Raw genomic sequence first — 18,656 nt, 5'->3', positions numbered from 1 at the left:
CCTGTTCTGCCACTCTGTACCTTAACTCAATTTACCCACCTTTGCTCATATCCCTTGATACCCTTACCCAACAAAAATCTACCGAACTTGGTCTTAAATTTCCCCGACATCGACAGCCTTTTACGGGAGAGGGTTCCAGATTTCCCCTACCTTTTGTGTGAAACATGTTTTCTGATTTGGAAGTTTATCCCGTGTGTTCCAGTTGCTCTGTGTAGATTTAGTGCATTGAATCTTCATTGCGCATTGGGATAGAGTTAAGAGATGGGTGCTTCCTGGTATAAAGCTTCATGGCCGTTAATGGATGGGGGATCATGTGAAGCGCACTGGCCCTCATACCCAAATTCCTGACGTGCTCCTGCCATGTGAAGCTTTGTCCAGGAGCACTTATTTACACAGTGTACCTTATACCTTACTGACCTCTAAATATCTTATAGGTTCCTCTGCCATCGACATCGAACATTCCCAGAATCATTCTATCCAATATGCCCAGTAAAAGGGCTAAAAATTTGTTATAACCCGGTTTGACACGGTGACACCGCCTGGTTGCTAACTTTAGCCCCGGGTGATATTTAACACCTCCAACTGGGATATTGGATTTTAGCGCCACAAGAATGGAGCGCGAAGGGAAGCGTTCCGCACACCTCTTAGGGCTCTAACCCTGATTTTTGGGGTGCTATCGCCGGAGCGCTGCTGAAGTTCTGGCGCTCGGAAACCGGCATCCTAGCACCTAAAGGGGAGGTCAGCTGAACCACCCGAACACTGAAAGAAAATGCAAGGGAGATTAGCAACAGTGTTGGATACCTGAGAGATACATTAGTACAAATAAATTTCATTTTAACCACCCACCTGCTCACCTGCGGAAATATCGCCCCGGCAGCTTCTTTGGGATGCCTGCATTCCCTGTTGGAATTAGTGCCAGGCGCTACGGCAGGCGAAAGCATTCATTTCATGACTGCGACACGAAGTGGGCGTTGCACACTCATTGATGTCACCAAGTGGGTGGCGCGAGAGTACGCAGCGTTAACTCTTAGCGCTGCTGGTAACCATCCACTGAAGGTCATGGGAGGCGTTGTCAGCGCGCCGTTCGGTCGGTAGGAGCTTAGTGGCCCATTTGTGCCCCTCTCGGGCCAACAGGGGGTGCTAAGCAAACAGATTTTTAACATAACATCTTCTTCTCGCTTAATGGCAACAACATTTTATGGGTCCCTCTTGTTGCTGTTGAACAATCTGCCTTTCTCTTTTAATACTTATTTTAGCCATCCCAGATTGACATTTGGAAAATCCCCAAAAGTCCACCCCTAATTTATGTCATGCACTCCTTCAACAATTGTAAGCACTGTTAGGGAGTTAATTTAATCCAGAATGAAGCATTTTGTAGCATTCACATCGTTCATTTCTCACCCTCTCAGATACAAAGCCGTCATTGATGCCTGCTCCCTTCAGCCTGACATTGATCTGTTACCATTTGGAGACCAGACTGAGATTGGAGAGCGGGTAAATACCTGGCAATGTTTTATCTTTGCCACACGCGGTCCATTCGCAAATTTGCTTCGGGTTGTGAATGGAGTCAAGTGAAAAGCAAATGCTCCGATAGATTTGTAACTCTGACTTTATATCAAGACTCCATGGGAGTGAAACCTATCTTGGGCGGTATCACAAAACGGATGGCAGCGAATCAGCATCCTGTTTTACACACCACCTGATTTTCTTTTCTATTGACGCATAAAGGACGGGGTGCAAAACAGGCTGCTGATTCACTACCACCCATTCTGTGCTACTGCCCAAGATTTCCCACATTACTGTCATGTATCTCACATTACTGTATATAACTGTATCTTACCATGCTATACATGACTATAACTGGATATGACCTGTAACAATAAGCATACCTTACCACCAGGGGTGCACTTGCAGGAGACACTCCATACCTGTCTCACTGTGATATATAAAAGGAGGTCTCAGGCAAGTGCAGCACTGGAGAGCTGGAATTAAAGGTGCAGGTCCTGAGTGACCTTGACTTCAGCATGTGTCTCGTGTAAGACAGTACATTAGAGTCAGGACTTAACAGTGGCGATGAGTTATGGGATCACAGAATCTACAGAATGGCTACCAATAGCTCAGATGAGAAATACAATGCTGGAGACAATTGGGATGACTTTATAGAAAGGCTCCAGCAAAGCTTTGTGACCAAAGACTGGCTGGGCGACGATAAGGCAGACAAGAGAAGAGCCCATCTCTTAACCAGCTGTGGCTCGAAAACATACGCTTTAATGAAAGACCTGCTGGCACCCGAGAAACCAGCAAGCAAGTCGTTTGAGGAGTTGAGCACACTGGTGAGAGACCACCTGAAGCCAGCGAGCAGCCTACACATGGCCAGACACAGGTTCTACAACTACAGACGCTGTGTGGGCCAAAACATACCCGACTTTGTGGCGGAACTTCGGAGGCTGGCTAGTTCATGTGAGTTCCCCGATGAACTAAGGAGAGAAGTACTGAGAGACTTTTTTATTGAAGGAATAGGCCATGCAGGCATATTCCGAAAGCTTATAGAGACTAAGAACTTGACTCTAGAGGCAGCAGCACTGGTCGCACAGACGTTCTTGGCAGGCGAAGAAGAAACGAGGCGGACCTATACTGCGGGTACGACAACCAACGAGGCATCGGAACAAGGGGTTCACATTGTGAAACAAACCACTACCCCCACACACAGACAAAGGCAGGAGAGCAGGCCTTCAACAGCAGGCAGTGGCACCAGAAGCCATCAAAATCAAGGGCCACATGAACGGCCGATCACATCTCATCAACCCACAATGCGAGCAATCAACAACAGATTGAGAGAAGCTCAAGGGAGATCAGCCAGACGCAGCTCATCCTTCGGAAACAATGGAAACGGTCTGTGTTGGAGATGTGGGGGAAGGCACTCAACCAGGGTGTGTCGATTTCAGCATGCCGTTTGCAGAAACTGCAACTACACAGGGCATCTGGCTCGCATGTGCAGAAAAACAGCTGCTCGGCTGGTATACGAATCGGAAGAGTTGGAAAGCAGACCAGAAGACGGTTGGAACAGTGCACGGGACGCCGAGGTACAGCAGGTCAACACGATCAATGCCCACTGTTCTTACACCAAGACGCCTCCAATTATGATGAGGGTTCTACTCAACGGGATACCCATCAACATGGAACTGGACACGGAGGCCAGTCAATCCCTCATGAGCGTTCAACAATTTGAACAACTGTGGCCGCACAAAAGCAACAGACCAAAACTCACAAAGATCGACACCAAACTAAGGACCTATACCAAAGAAATCGTCCCAGTTCTTGGCAGCACCATGCTCTCAGTCATACACAAAGGAATGGTGCACTGACTTTCCCTGTGGATTGACCCGGGGATCTCCCAGCCCTGTTGGGGAGAAGCTGGCTAGCAGAACTTAATTGGAAATAGGATAATGTTCACGCCATGTCGTCAGAGGAACAGACCTCCTGCTCAACAGTTCTAAGCCGTTTTGAAAATCTCTTTTTCAGCCAGGTGTGGGCACCTTCAAAAGGGCTAAAGTTAGAATCTATATCACACAGAATACCAGATCAGTCCATCACAAGGCTAGAGCTGTGCCTTATGTGATGAGGAAAAAGATTGAAAATGAACTGGACCGGCTTCTGCGGGAAGGCATAATTTCTCCCGTGGAATTTAGCGACTGGGCAAGCCCCATCGTCCCCGTCATGAAGCCTGATGGATCCGTGCGAATCTGAGGGGATTACAAGTCTACCATAAACAGAGTCTCCCTACAGGACCAATACCCGCTGCCCAGAGCGGAGGACCTATTTGCCACGTTGGCTGGAGGAAAACTTTTCTCGAAACTTGACCTCACATCTGCGTATATGACGCAAGAACTGACCGAAGAGTCTAAGTTACTCACCACCATCAACATACATCGAGGCCTTTTTGTGCACAATCGATGCCCATTCGGCATCAGGTCGGCAGCTGCTATATTCCAGCGCAACATGGAAAGTCTGCTCAAGTCCATCCCGGGGACGGTTGTGTTTCAAGATGACATACTCATCACGGGCAGGGACACCGACTCTCATCTCCGCAATCTAGAGGAAGTACTAAGTCGATTGGATCGGGTAGGCCTAAGAGTTAAGAAATCCAAGTGTCTGTTTCTCGCGCCTGAGGTTGAATTTTTGGGCAGAAGGATTGCCGCTGATGGAATCCGCCCAACCGAATCCAAAACCGAAGCGATTCGCCTGGCACCCAGGCCCTGGAATGTCTCGGAACTGCGCGCCTTTCTCGGGCTACTCAATTACTTTGGGAACTTTATGCAGAACTTGAGCACGCTGCTGACAGTGATAATGGTCCGTGCTTCACCAGCGCAGAATTTCACGATTTTATAGTTGACCACGGTATAAATCATGTTAAGACGGCACCTTTCAAGCCGGCCTCCAATGGCCAGGCGGAGCGAGCAGTGCAGATCATTAAACAAGGCATGCTCAGAATCCAAGGTCCCATGCTGCAAGCCGCCTGTCGCGACTGCTGCTGGCATACAGATCTCGTCCGCATTCGTTGACTGGGGTTCCCCCCCATGCAACTATTGATGAAACGAACCTTAAAGACCAGGCTCTCATTAATCCTCCCAAACATGCATGAAATTGTTGAGGCTAAGCGTCAAAAGTAACTGAGTACCATGACTGAAATTCGAGGGGGAGGTGGAGTGAGATAGGGGACAAAGTGTTTGTGCTAAACTATGACCGGGGTCCCAAATGGCTTGCAGGGACAGTAACAGACAAAGAGGTAAACAGGCTACTGGTTGTACAAATGGACAATGGCCAAACCTGCCGGAGGCATGTAGACCAAGTAAAAAGTAGATTCACTGATAACACTGAAGAGCCAGAGGCAGACTACAATGTGGAACTCACACCACACCTGGTGACAGACAGGTGGAACAACCTGAGGAAAGGGCAGTCTCAACAGACAGCCCAGACGAGATACCAGCAATCACACAGAATGAAAAACAGGCACCAAGGCAAACAACTGAACCACAACTAAGACGCTCCACGCGAGAGTGCAAACCACCTGAGAGAATGAATCTATAAAGGCAATAAGACCTTGGGGGAGGGTGATGTCATGTATCTCACATTACTGTATATAACTGTATCTTACTATGCTATACATGACTATAACTGGATATGACCTGTAACAATAAGCATACCTTACCACCAGGGGTACACTTGCAGGAAACACTCCATACCTGTCCCACTGTGGTATATAAAGGGAGGTCTCAGGCAAGTGCAGGACTGGAGAACTGGAATTCAAGGTGCAGGTCCTGAGTGACCTTGACTTCAGCATGTGTCTCGAGTGAGTCAGTACATTAGAGTCAGGACTTAACAATTACAACAGTGACTACACTTCAAATGCACTTCATTGGCTGTAATGCGCTTTTGGACATCCGGTGGTCGTGAAAGGCACTATATAAATGCAAACCTTTTCTTTTTCTTTATACATTTCACCACCATGGAGTCGGAGCTGTGTTCCAATGAATTACAATGTTTGGGGATTGTAGGTGGATCAGCAATTTGTTCTGGAAAATTTGTACTTCATGGAGTAGTTGAAGAGATTAGGGGAAAGCACTTTCAAAAACATGGTTTGAATTGTATATGTTGTGAAATTCTAATGAAGTGTAGGCGTGTAAACAAAAATTGCTTCTCTTGTAATAGATCTGATTTCAGTAGAATTATATGAAATCTAATATGATTGTGGAGTTATCAGAGGGTCATGGATCTATACCCAAGAATAAGTCAAAAAAGAAACGTGTGTCACTACACAACAGACCTACTCCTGATGACTGGTGAGGGAGAGGACAGTAAAAGTGAGCCTTTCAGTGGAATGATTTTGAACTAGACATTTGAGAGGGACATTGAGTTAAGAATCCTGCCAAGTCAGGTGGGTTCAGGTTAAATCTATAATAATTGGGAAATTAGGCTGCAAGAATGGGTAGGCATGGTCAGAATTACAGGGCCATCCTATTCTGTATACTACAGAACCAGTGGGAACCTGTTCAACCTTTGCCGTCTCCAGGCCAGGTCCAAGACCACCCCAACCTTTTACAGTACGCGGACGATGCCTGCGTCTGCGCACATACAGGCTGAACTCCAGAACATCGTCGATATATTTACTGAGGTGTACGAAAGCATGGGCCTTACACTAAACATCAGCAAGGCAAAGGTTCTCCACCAGCCTGTCTTCGCCACAGAGCACTGTCCCCCAGTCATCAAGATCCACGGCGTGGCCCTGGACACCGTGGACCACTTCCCATATCTCGGGAGCCTCCTATCAATAAGAGCAGGCATTGACAACGAGATCTAACACCGCCTCCAGTGCGCCAGTGCAGCCTTCGGCCGCCTGAGGAAAAGAGTGTTTGAAGACCAGGCCCTAAAAACTGTCACCAAGCTCATGGTCTACAGTGCTGTAGTAATACCCGCCCTCCTGTATGGCTCAGAGACATGGACCATGTACAGTAGACACCGCAAGTCGCTGGAGAAATACCACCAATGATGTCTCCACAAGATCCTACAAATCCACTGGGAGAACAGAGGCACCAACATTAGCGTCCTCGACCAGGCCTACATCCCCAGCATTGAAGCACTGACCACACTTGATCAGCTCCGCTGGGCAGGCCACACTGTTCGCATGCCAGACACGAGACTCCCAAAGCAAGCGCTCTACTCGGAACTCCTTCACGGCAAACGAGCCAAAGGTGGGCAGAGGAAACGTTACAAGGACACCCTCAAAGCCTCCCTGATAAAGTGCAACATCCCCACTGACACCTGGGAGTCCCTGGCCAAAGACCACCCTAAGTGGAGGAGTGCATCCGGGACGATCTGGCCATTGAGGTATAGCTTCTGGCTTATACACATTGTAGTTTTTCTGGATAATGGACATCCGACCCAATACCTGAGTATAACCTTAGGGTACATAATCCCATTCCTGTTTTGGAATTGGCTTCTGTTTACCATGAAATCACCCCTATCCTTTAGATTTACGCTCGGTATAATCCACTTAGCATGCTTATTAAATCATGTCAATTAATCTAATTTCAACAAGGCTACGAGTATGGAGAAGAAGAATGTTGTAATTTAATACATGGAGCTTTTTTTTAAGTTTCTATATTATAAAGAAATGGTTCTATTAATAATGTGACCATTATTTGCTTTTGTAGGGGATTAACCTGAGTGGAGGTCAGAGACAGAGAATCTGCGTAGCTCGAGCCTTGTATCAAGACACAAACACAGTGTTCCTGGTAAGAAGCCATGCCTTATATTGGGCGCTATCTGTTTCTCGTCTTTTTCAACGTCTTTGTTGGTCAGGTGAAAATGAAACAGATTGTCCCATCTTGCCTCCTTTCCAGAATTCCCCAGCATGCAGTCTGATAATTTGTTTGCCAATCTTCTCTTCTTAGCCAGTCCCCCGGGAGTCGAGGATGACTTGCTTCCACACTAATGAGTTCTAAGGTGACCAATGCGGGTTCTACAGTCTCTGTCACAGGTGGGGCAGACAGTGGTTGGAGGGACGGGTGCGTGGGGTGCTTGATTCTCCTTCTGCTGTTTGTACTTGGCTTCCGCGTGCTCCCAGCGAAGAGATTCAAAGTGTTCGGCGCCTTCTCTGATGCTTCTCCTCCACTTTGAGCGGTCTTGGGCCAGGGATTCCCAAGTATCGGTGGGGATGATACATTTTTTCAAGGAGGCTTTGAGGGTGCCCTTAAAGCATTTTCTCTGTCCTCCTGGGACTCGCTTGCCATAACTTTTGCCAATAGTGTTGTTGCTAATGGCTGGGGTATTGGAATCCTGCCAGGGAACTTCAGTACTCCCGTAGAAAGCACAAACACTCCAGCTCAGGATGAAACAGAAAGAATGAACTTGCAATTTTTCAGCGCCTTTCAGAATGTCATCTCAACCCAAAGCGCTTTATAACCAACGGACTATTGTTACAGTACAGTCAGTGTTGGGGTAACTTTCAACTTCGCCGGGCCGTAAAGCTGCGGTATCAGATTGGCCGCCGGTTATACGCCCCGCCTAATTTTCATTTCCCTTGACCTCAAAGGAATGTTTCCTGTGTTATGTAGGTAAACATGGCAGCCAATTTTCCCACAGTAAGATCCCATAAACAGCAATTTTTTTTAAAATCATTTAATTGCTGCCATTAAGCACCATAGTCCTCACTGCCCCCTGTCACCAGCGGCCATGTGACCTTCTGGGAAAGGCACATAAAAGCAACAGGAACAAAGTATGAATGAGTGAGCAGATATGTTGGCTAAGGGAGGAATGTTGGCCAGTACACTGAGGGAAGTCGCTGCTCCTCTTTGAATAATGGGATCTTTCAGCTGTACAAGATCCAGAAAGGATTTCCTTGTGATTGATTTCAACCTTTCGGAAAAAAAAAATCCTGAGAGGATTCCTGTGCTTAAAGAAAAAAATCATCACCAGGCTTCTGTGAGCCAATAAGAAGAGGTGGGTGAGGAAGAGGAGGAGAAGAGGGGAGATGAGGAGAACTTTTTTTACGCAGTGAGTTGTGATGTCGAATGCACTGCCTGAAAGGATGGTGGAAGAAGATTCATTGGTAACTTTCAAAGGAAATTGGATATATACTTGAAATAGAAAAAATTGCAAGGGTATGGGGAAAGAGCAGGGAAGTGGGACTATTTGGATAGCTCTTTCAAAGAGCTGATAGAGACACGATGGGTTGAATGGCCTCCTTCTGTGCTGTGTGATGCTACAGGACTGGATTTCCAGTTCTGCTCATTTCGGGGCGGTAATGGCGGTGGGGCGGTAAAGTTTGCGCCCAGGAACAATTTGCGCCTCACTCAGCAAAATTCATCAGCTGGGCCCTGAGTGTGGGGCGGAGCGCTAAGGGAGGCGTTGCACAACTCTCTTAGGGCGCTAGGCCAGCTGAGCAATTGAAAATCCCGAGCTAAACAGCCGGCCTTGGAATGCTGTAAGAGAGACCTGGTGGGGAAAAGAAACCTGGAAAAAAAACACCAAAAACATTCCCAATAAATAACTCACGCCACCACAACATAAATCGCAAAAAAAAATACAAAACAATCACACTTACCTGTGGTCGGCATTACTTACCTCACTGCAATCGCTACAGCATGGACCGCAAGCTTCCACAGGCGGCCCCAGCACGGCGCTTTACAGAGCGCTACAGATTGGGCAGTAGCCAAAAATCGAACCGCTGTCACAACCAGGGGCATTGCACACCGGCTCACCTCTTCCGGGCGGTGATGCTCCGCACCCCGTCGAAACCGGCACCGAAAGTCCCGATGGGGTGCTGGAATTTGGCCGCCCGCCCGGAAGTGCTTAGCCCCGCCATTGCCGCCCCTTTGGGGTGCTAACATGGGTGACAGAAGCCCGAAAATCCAGCCCTATTATTCTAAGAGGTGCTGCTGATGATGATGATTTGGTACAGGCCAGAATACATCAGGGGGGTTCCAGTAGACACTGGGGCAACTGAGGAACATGGCGAGACAGACCAAGGACATTAGACCACAAAATAGTTTGGGGTTTCGACTGTCATTCTTCCCAATGTAATTTTAACAACAACAGCGGAAGTAAAATATAGATGTCATTGTTTCTCTAGCACTTGCTGTGATGCAATCAGCTAGTCCCACCTCTCTCCAGCTCAGCAAGAAAGACAAGAGCGGCAGCCAACTTATCATGCTCTTTGGAACGTCTGGGAATATTACAAATGCGAGGCTTTCTGCTGAAGAATGGAAGATTGGCCTGTGTGTTTCACAACAGTTGGTTTTGGCCAGAGAGAGTCAGGCTAATGAACTATTAACATTTTTGTAACTACTTTGTGACAGGCCTTCTGTACTGTTTAATATGATATCTTGTTACGTAAACTAACTGTGCATAATAACCGCTTAAAGAACACTTAAAATAAAATTTGTTTATTAGTTGGCAAAACAGCGCCACAATTGCAATGTTTCCATGCTGTGTTTATCTTTGGAAAGTACACAAGAACATGTTTAAAGCTACACACAGCTATGGATGTCTTGAATTAACTAAAGAACAGGATTGCTGCAATAGGTGGAGATTTACCAAAATGATACTGGGGCTAAAAGGGTTAAATTATGAGGACAGGTTGCATAGATTTGGCTTGTATTCCTTGATGTTTAGACGGTTGATGACTGATTTAATAGAGGTGTTTAAAATGATAAAAGTATTTAATAGAGTTGATACAGAGAAGTTATTACCTCTGGGGGGGGGTGGAAATTACATTGGATATACAGCACAAAAACAGACCTTTCAGCCCAACCAGTCCATGCTGACGTTTATGCTCCATTCGAGCCTCCTCCAGGCTTTCTTATCTAACTCTATCAGTATAACCCTCTATTCCCTTCTCCCTCATATGCATGTCTAACCTCCCCCTAAATGCTCACTGTGGTAGCGAGTTCCACATTCTCACCACACTGGGTAAAGAAGTTTCTTCTGAATTCCCTATTGGATGTCTTGGTGACTAACTTGTATTGGCCTCTAGTTTTGCTCTTCCTCACAAGTGGAAACATTGGGCTCAAGTTTCGGCCTGAGTTGCTCCTATTTTTTTGGAGCAACTAGTTTAGAATGGAGCATCTTAGAAATTGCAATTCTCGGCATTTAGTTTGCTCCAGTTCGAGTGAGTTAGAATAGTTTCATTTTAGAACAGATTTTTTTCAAAAGGGGGCATGTCCAGCCACTTATGCCTGTTTTGCAAGTTTAGGCAGCGAAAAATTATTCCAAACTGACTTAGAATGGAGTAAGTGTAGATTTTTGTACGCTCAGAAAAACCTTGCCTACACTTATAAATCAGGCGTAGGGAACGAGAGATGGGGGGGGGGGGGGGAAGTTTACAAACATTAAACACTTTACTTTTACAAATAAAGAGCCATAATCAATAGTAAGTGATAAATAAATCAATAAATCAACCAATAAGTCAATCAAAAAAAATTTAAAAAATGTAAAATAAAAAAATAATTGAAAAATCAATAAATAAAAAATTAAGTTTCTACTCACCTACTGCAGCACTGGGAGCCTCCAACAGTGTGCTGGGACGAGATCCCCCAATATCGCTCTCTCTGTCTCTGTCAGTGTCTCTGTGTTTCTGACAGCGAGGGGTGGGGTAGAGAGGGGGGAGGGGGGTGGAGGAGGGAGGGGGTGGGGAGAGGGAGGGGGAGAGGATGGGGGTGGGGAGGGGGAGGGAGGGAAGGGGAGAGGAGGGGGGAGAGGAGGGGAGAGGGGGAGGAGGGGGAAGGGCTGAACAGGGGGGGAGCTGAATGGGAGGGAGGGAGGGAGGCTGAATGGGAGGGAGGGGTGGGGGGGAGCTGAACGGGAGGGAGTGAGGGGGAGCTGAATGGGAGGGAGTGGGGAGCTGAACGGGAGGGAGGGGGTGGGAGAATGAATGGGAGGGGGGGAAGGATGAACGGGAGGGAGGAAGGGAGGCTGAACGGGAGAGGGAGAGAGGCTGAACGGGAGAGGGGGGAGCTGAACGGGAGGGAGGGAGGGGGGCTGAACGGGAGGGAGAGAGGCTGAACGGGAGGGGTGGGGGGAGCTGAACAGGAGGGAGGGGTGTGGGGGGAGCTGAACGGGAGGGAAGCCTAAGTCCCAATCTTCAATGCCCGGTGAGCCTATTCGGCCAGGGCTAGAGACGGCGTTCTTCGGGCCCCTCCCACACAGCCTGCACAGATTCGGACTGCGAGGAGCTACTGCACATGCGTGCACCCTCTAGTGTGCATGTGCAGAGGTCCCAGCAGTGTTTTCAGCGCCGGGACCTGGCTCCGCCCCCCACACGTTCTGCTGTGCTGCGCCAAGGGTCTGGATTGACCGGACTGCGGGGAGGAGGTAAATAATAGGCGCCGTTTCTGTTCTAAAAAGTCGGCACACCACACTGAAGTGCGCCGATCTAACCCTGGGGGCAAACTTGGGCCCAACCTCTCTGCATCTACTCTGTCAAAACCTTTCATCATTTTAAAGACCTTCATTGGTCACCCCTCAGCCTTTATTTTTCAAGAGACCCAGCGTGTTCATGCTTTCCTGATATGTATACCCTCGCATTTCTGGTATATCATCCTTGTAAATCTTCTCTGCACCCTCTCCAGTGCCTCTATATCTATTTTATAATATTGCGACCAGAATTGTATGCAGTACTCCAAGTGTGGTCTAAGCAAGGTTTGATACAAGTTTAACATAACTTCCCTACTTTTTAATCCTATCCCTCTACAAATAAACCCGAGCGCTTAGTTTGCTTTTTATGGCCTTGTTAACCTGTGTCGAAACGTTTCGTGATTTGTGTATTTCTACTTCCAGATCCCTTTGCTCTTCTACCCTATTTAGATTCTTATTTTCCAAGTAATATGTGACCTCCCTATTTTTCTTACCAAAATGTAATACCTCACATTTATCTGTGTTGAATTTAATTTGCCAATTATATGCCCATTCTGCAAGTTTATTAATGTCCTCCTGTAATTTGTTGCAATCCTCCTCAGTATTGACTAACCGCCCCCACCTCCAATTTGCTGTCATCCGCAAATTTAGAAATTGTGTTTTTGATTCCAAAGTCTAAATCGTTAATATAAATTGTGAACAATAGTGGTCCCAGCACTGATGCTTGTGCAACACCATTTTCCACCTTCTGCCGCTGTGAATAGCTACCCTTTACCCCGGCTTTCTGCTTTCTGTCTTAAACCCAGCCAGCTATCCATTCTGCTACTTGTCCCCTGACTCCGCATTCTCTGACCTTGTTCATTAGTCTATTATGTGGTACCTTATTGAAGGCCTTTTGAAAATCTAGATAAATTACATCTACTACATTATCCTTTTCTACGCTCTGTTACCTCTTCAAAAAATTCATATTAGGTTGATCAAGCAAGACTTTCCCTTTTGAAATCCATATTGACTATGTATTGTTATATTTTTGGTTTCCAGATAGTCTTCCATTTTATCCTTTAGTAGGAATTCCATTATTTTTCCTACCACTGATATTAAACTGACTGGTCTGCAGTTCCCTGGACATGTTCTATCTCCCTTCTTAAATATAGGTATTATATTAGCTATCCATGTGTCCTCTAGTACTACACCTTTTTCGAATGAATTCCTGTGTAGAATGTGTAGTAATCCCTCTGCGATCTCTTCCCTAGATAATTCTAAAATGCACAGATGTAATCTGTCTGGGCCAGGAGTTTTATCCTCTGAGTTTGATTAGTTTATTTAATATATCTCTTTTGTTTTATTTTAAATGCAGTTATGTTATTACTAATCTCATCATCCAATGTTCATCTATTCTATCACCCTGGTAAATACTGAAGCAAAGTAATAATTTAATATCTCTGCCATCTCTCTACCACTACCTGTGGTATTATGCTGTCCATCCCTTAGTTGTCCTATTCCCATCCCAGACTTTCTTTTTTTATTTACGTGCCTGTAAAATATTTTACTATTTTGTTTTATGTCCCTTGCTAATTTAATTTCATAGTTCCTCTTTGCCTTCCTAATTGTTCATTTGACTTCTCTCCTAATCTCTTCGTATTCTCCCTTATTATGCTCTCCCCTGTACTTAATCTATGCCTCTTTCCTTACCCTCAATTTTACCCTTATGGTTTTAATCATCCTCGTGTCTCATTAGTGTTTAGTTTGTTCTTGTTTTTTCGCAGAATATATTTTTCCTGGACTCTGAACACTGTTTTAAATGATTCCCAATGCTGTTCTACATCACTGTTTTCCAATATTGTTGGCCATTTTATTTTCCCAAGTTCTATTCTCGGCCCCTCAAAATCAACTTTTCTCCAATCTGGTCTTTGTCATACTTATGTATTTCTCAATTATTATCTTAAATCATATTATATTATGGTCACTATTGCCTAGATATTCTCCTACTTTTACTTTTCTTATCTGCTCTGGTTCATTCCCCATTATTAGATCCAATAGCAAATCCTCCTTTTTTGGGATTTTTACATATTGGATTAAAAAGGAGTCCTGTACACATTGTAGAAACTCCATTCCCTTATCCCCGTTATTACCTCTTCTGTCCAATTAATATCTGGGTAGTTGAAATCCCCCGTGATTATTCTATGTTTTTTAATCATTTTCCTAATTTGTTTGCATATTTCTTCCTCTACCTCCTTTCCACTATTAGATGGTCTGTAGACTACCCCATTAGTGTGATTGATCCTTTATTATCTTTTACCTCTATCCACATGGATTCTATTACTGCTTTGCTGATCACTACATCACTTTTTTCTACTGCCACTATGTTATCCTTAATAAGTACAGCGACTCCACCTCCCCTTTTTCCCCCTCTATCTTTTCTAAGTTTGTTATATCCTGCAATGTTTAGTGCCCAGTCCTGATGTAGCTATATCTCAGTAATCCCTACTATGTCTGGTTCCTCACAATGCATGAGCTCCCCTATTTTATTACGGACACTGTGTGCAGTGCAGTTCCTCTCACTTTATTTTTAACCATCTTTTTAAACTCTTGTCCTATAACTCTGTTCTCTGGCCATCAATATCCTCCCTTACTTTACTCTTTCCTATGCTCTTCTTTCCAGTTGTGTTTATATTTAGGCTGGTTTCATTTCTTGTAGATCCCTCCCCCCATCGTACTAGTTTTTTAACTAGTAAGTTGCTGTCCCAAGTTACGGGGAATCCAGAACAAAGAAGCACAATCTTAAAATTAGAGTCAGGCCATTCAGTAGTGAAATCAGGAAGTACTTTAACACCCAAAAGGTAGTGGCAACCTGGAACTCTCTCCCCCAAAAGTCTGTAGATGCTAGAACAATTAGAGGTTTCAAGATTGAAATCGCTCAATTTTTGTTTGGTGAGGGTATCAAGGGATATGGATCAAAGGCGGGTAAATGGAGTTGAAGTACAGATCAGCCATGATCTATTAAATGGCGGAGCAGGATCGAAGAGCTGACCGGCCTCTTCCTATATTGCTGTGCAGATTGGGCCATAGCGTATTTTGTGCTAGAGAGTAGTTCTTATCTCTCACACTACAGATATAATTAGGGTTGCCAACCTGTTATATATGTAAACTTGTATATACCTTGTACAGCCACAAGAGGGCTCATCCCCTGGAGTCCCAAGGGATCACACAATCCCTTGGGAACAAGGTATTTAAGGAGGCCTCAGGCTGGAGAGGCACTCTGAAGACTTGCAATAAAAGACTAAGGTCACACTTTACTTTGAGCTCACAGTATCCAGTCAGATGCTTTATTCATACATAACAACTGGCGACAAGATACAGATGACGAACCCAACGATGCAGAGAACAGTGGGCATCCTGGAGAAATTCTCGGAGGGAGATGATTGGGAAACCTTCGTGGAGTGACCCGACCAATACTTTGTGGCCAACGAACTAGAAGGAGAAGCGAATGCTGCCAAACAAAGGGCGATCCTCCTCACCATTTGTGGGGCACCAACGTATGGCCTCATGAAAAATCTGCTTGCTCCAGTGAAACCCACAGAGAAATCGTACGATGATTTGTGCACATTGGTCCAGGAGCATCTGAATCTGAAGGAAAACGTTCTGATGGTGAGGTACCGGTTCTACACCTTCGGAAGGTCTGAAGGCCAGGAAGTGTCGAGTTATGTTGACAAGCTAAGACGCCTTGCAGGACATTGCGAATTTGAAGGACGTTTGCAGCACATGCTCAGAGACTTTTTCATACTTGGCATTGGCCATGAAATGATACTTTACAAACTTTTGATTGTAGAGACCCCAACCTTGAGTAAGGCCATAGCAATAGCCCAGGGGTTCATTGCCACCGGTGACAATACTAAGCAAATCTCTCAGCACATGAGTGCTGCTATAACTACTGTGAACAAAGTGATGTTGTTTTCAAATCGCAACATACAAGGCAGGCCCCACATACCTGTAGTTGCACGTCCGCAGATTTCTCAGAGTCCACCATCAAAGGTGAGTCCACCATTAACACCTTGTTGGCGCTGTGGGGGTGATCATCGTTTCCATTCATGCCGCTTCAAAGGGTACATTTGCAAGGGCTGTGGAACAATCGAACACCTCCAACGTATGTGCAGGCGAGCTGTAAACCCTGTTAATCCTGCAAACCACCATGTTGCAGAGGAGGACAGATCCACGGCGGATCATGACGAACCAGAGCCTCAGACCGAGGAGGCAGAGGTATATGGGGTGCACACATTTACCACAAAGTGCTCATCGATAATGCTGACTCCCGGTGTCAATGGAGCTGGACACGGGCACGAGCCAGTCCATTATGAACAGAAGACTTTCGGAAAATTGTGGTGCAGCAAGGCCTCAAGGCCAGTATTGACTCCCATTCGCACAAAACTGAGAACTTACACAAAGGAACTAATTCCCGTAATCGGCAGTGCTACTGTAAAGGTCTCCTACGATGGAGCAGTGCACAAGCTATGACTCTGGGTGGTACCAGGCGATGGTCCCACACAGCTTGGCAGGTGCTGGCTGGGAAAGATACGCTGGAACTGGGATGATGTCCAAGCGCTTTCATCCGCTGATGACACTTCGTGTGCCCAGGTCTTAAACAAGTTCCCTTCGCTGTTCGAACCAGGCATCGGGAAGTTCCAAGGAGCAAACGTGCAGATCCATCTAATTCCGGGGGTGCGACCCATCCATCACAAGGTGAGAGCAGTACCGTACATGACGAGAGAAAGGGTAGAGATTGAGCTAGACCGGCTGCAAAGAGCGGGCATCATTTTGCCAATCGAATTCAATGAGTGGGCCAGTCCGATCGTTCCAGTCCTCAAGGGAGATGGCACCATCAGAATCTGTGGTGATTACGAAGTAACTATCAATCGTTTCTCCCTGCAGGATCAATATCCACTACCAAAAGCCGATGACCTTTTTGCTACGCTGGTGAGAGGAAAGACGTTCACTAAGCTGGACTTGACCTCGGCCTATATGACGCAGGAGCTGAAGGAATCACTGAAGGGCCTCACCTGCATCAACACGCACAATGGACGCTTCATTTATAACAGATGCCCGTTTGGAATTCAATCAGCCGTGGCGATATTCCAGAGAAACATGGAAAGCTTACTGAAGTCGGTCCTGCACATGGTGGTCTTCCAGGACTTCATCTTGGTTACAGGTCGGGATACAGTCGAGCATCTGCGGAACCTGGAGGAGGTTCTCAACCGCGTGGGGCTCAGGTTAAAATGCTCAAAGTGCGTTTTCCTGGCACCTGAATTGGAGTTCCTGGGGAGGAGAATCGCGGCGGACGGCATCAGGCCCACCGATTCGAAGACGAAGGCAATCGAGAATGCACCAAAGCCACAGAACGTGACGGAGCTGCAGTCGTTTCTAGGACTCCTGAATTAATTTGGTAGCTTCTTACCGGGTCTCAGCACGCTGTTAGAACCACTGCACGCCTTACTGCATAAAGGAGACATATGGCTATGGGACAAAAGCTAGAAAATTGTTATGCTCAAACAAATTGCTTGTGTTGTATGATCCATGTAAGTGTTTGGTGCTAGCATGTGATGCTTTGTCGTACAGCGTCGGGTGTGTATTGCAACAAGCCAATGTTTCTGGGAAATTACAATCGGTTGCTTATGCATCCAGAAGTCTGTCTAAGGCTGAGAGAGCCTACAGCATGATTGAAAAAGAAGCGTTAGCGTGTGTCTATGGGGTAAAGAAAATGCATCAATATCTGTTTGGGCTAAAATTTGAGTTGGAAACGGACCATATGCCACTAATATCCCTGATTTCCAAGAGTAAGGGGATAAATACTAATTCATCGGCCCGCATCCAGAGATGGGTGCTCACGTTGTCCGCATACAACTACACCATCCGCCACAGGCCAGGCACAGAAAACTGTGCCGATGCTCTCAGTAGGCTGCCATTGCCCATCACGGGGGTGGAAATGGCGCAGCCCGCAGATTTAGTCATGGTTATGGAAGCATTCGAGAGTGAGCAATCACCCATCACAGCCCTACAGATTAGAACCTGGATGAGCCAGGACCCCTTACTGTCCCTAGTTAAAAATTGTATGCTTCACGGGAGCTGGTGCAGTGTCCCAGTGGAAATGCAGGAAGAGATAAAGCCGTACCAGTTGGTGAGAGGCGGGAGGCTCGAGGGGCTAGATGGCCTACTCCTGTTCCTAATTCTTATGTTCTTATGTTCTTATGTACCAGTGGCGCAAAGATGAAATATCTATACAGGCAGACTGCCTTCTGTGGGGCAATCGGGTAGTGGTCCCCAAGAAGGGCAGAGAGACCTTCATCAGTGACCTCCACAGTATCCATCCAGACATCGTAATGATGAAAGCGATAGCCAGATCCCACATGTGGTGGCCCGGTATCGATGCGGACTTAGAGTCCTGCGAGCACAGATGTAACACATGTTCGCAGTTAAGCAATGCACCCAGGGAGGCGCCACTAAGTTTATGGTCTTGGCCCTCCAAACCATGGTCCAGGGTCCATGTCAACTATGCAGGCCCGTCTGGGTAAAATGTTCCTTGTGGTTGTAGATGCGTAATCCAAATGGATTGAATGTGAGATGATGTCGACAAGCACGTCCACTGCCACCACTGAAAGCCTGCGGGCCATATTTGCCACGCACGGACTACCTGATGTCCTTGTGAGCGACAACGGGCCATGTTTTACCAGTGCCGAGTTCAAAGAATTCAT

General features: G+C 46.3%; 1 protein-coding gene across 3 annotated transcripts in view; it reads left to right on the top strand.

Annotated features, from left to right (window-relative positions):
- Positions 1-18,656, top strand: part of LOC139278615 (ATP-binding cassette sub-family C member 9-like) — a 250,863-nt gene that overhangs the window by 150,750 nt on the left and 81,457 nt on the right. For all 3 annotated transcript variants that reach the window (XM_070897599.1, XM_070897597.1, XM_070897598.1), the window contains 2 exons: positions 1,410-1,494; positions 7,212-7,292. In XM_070897599.1, coding sequence (XP_070753700.1) covers positions 1,410-1,494; positions 7,212-7,292 — 166 coding nt within the window. The remainder of the gene's footprint in view (positions 1-1,409; positions 1,495-7,211; positions 7,293-18,656) is intronic.

The sequence above is a fragment of the Pristiophorus japonicus genome, chromosome 13 (assembly GCF_044704955.1).
Source record: "Pristiophorus japonicus isolate sPriJap1 chromosome 13, sPriJap1.hap1, whole genome shotgun sequence".
Classification (NCBI taxonomy): Eukaryota; Metazoa; Chordata; class Chondrichthyes; family Pristiophoridae; genus Pristiophorus; species Pristiophorus japonicus.
Note: the sequence above shows the minus strand (reverse complement) of the source record. Positions and strands in the feature narration are given on the sequence as shown.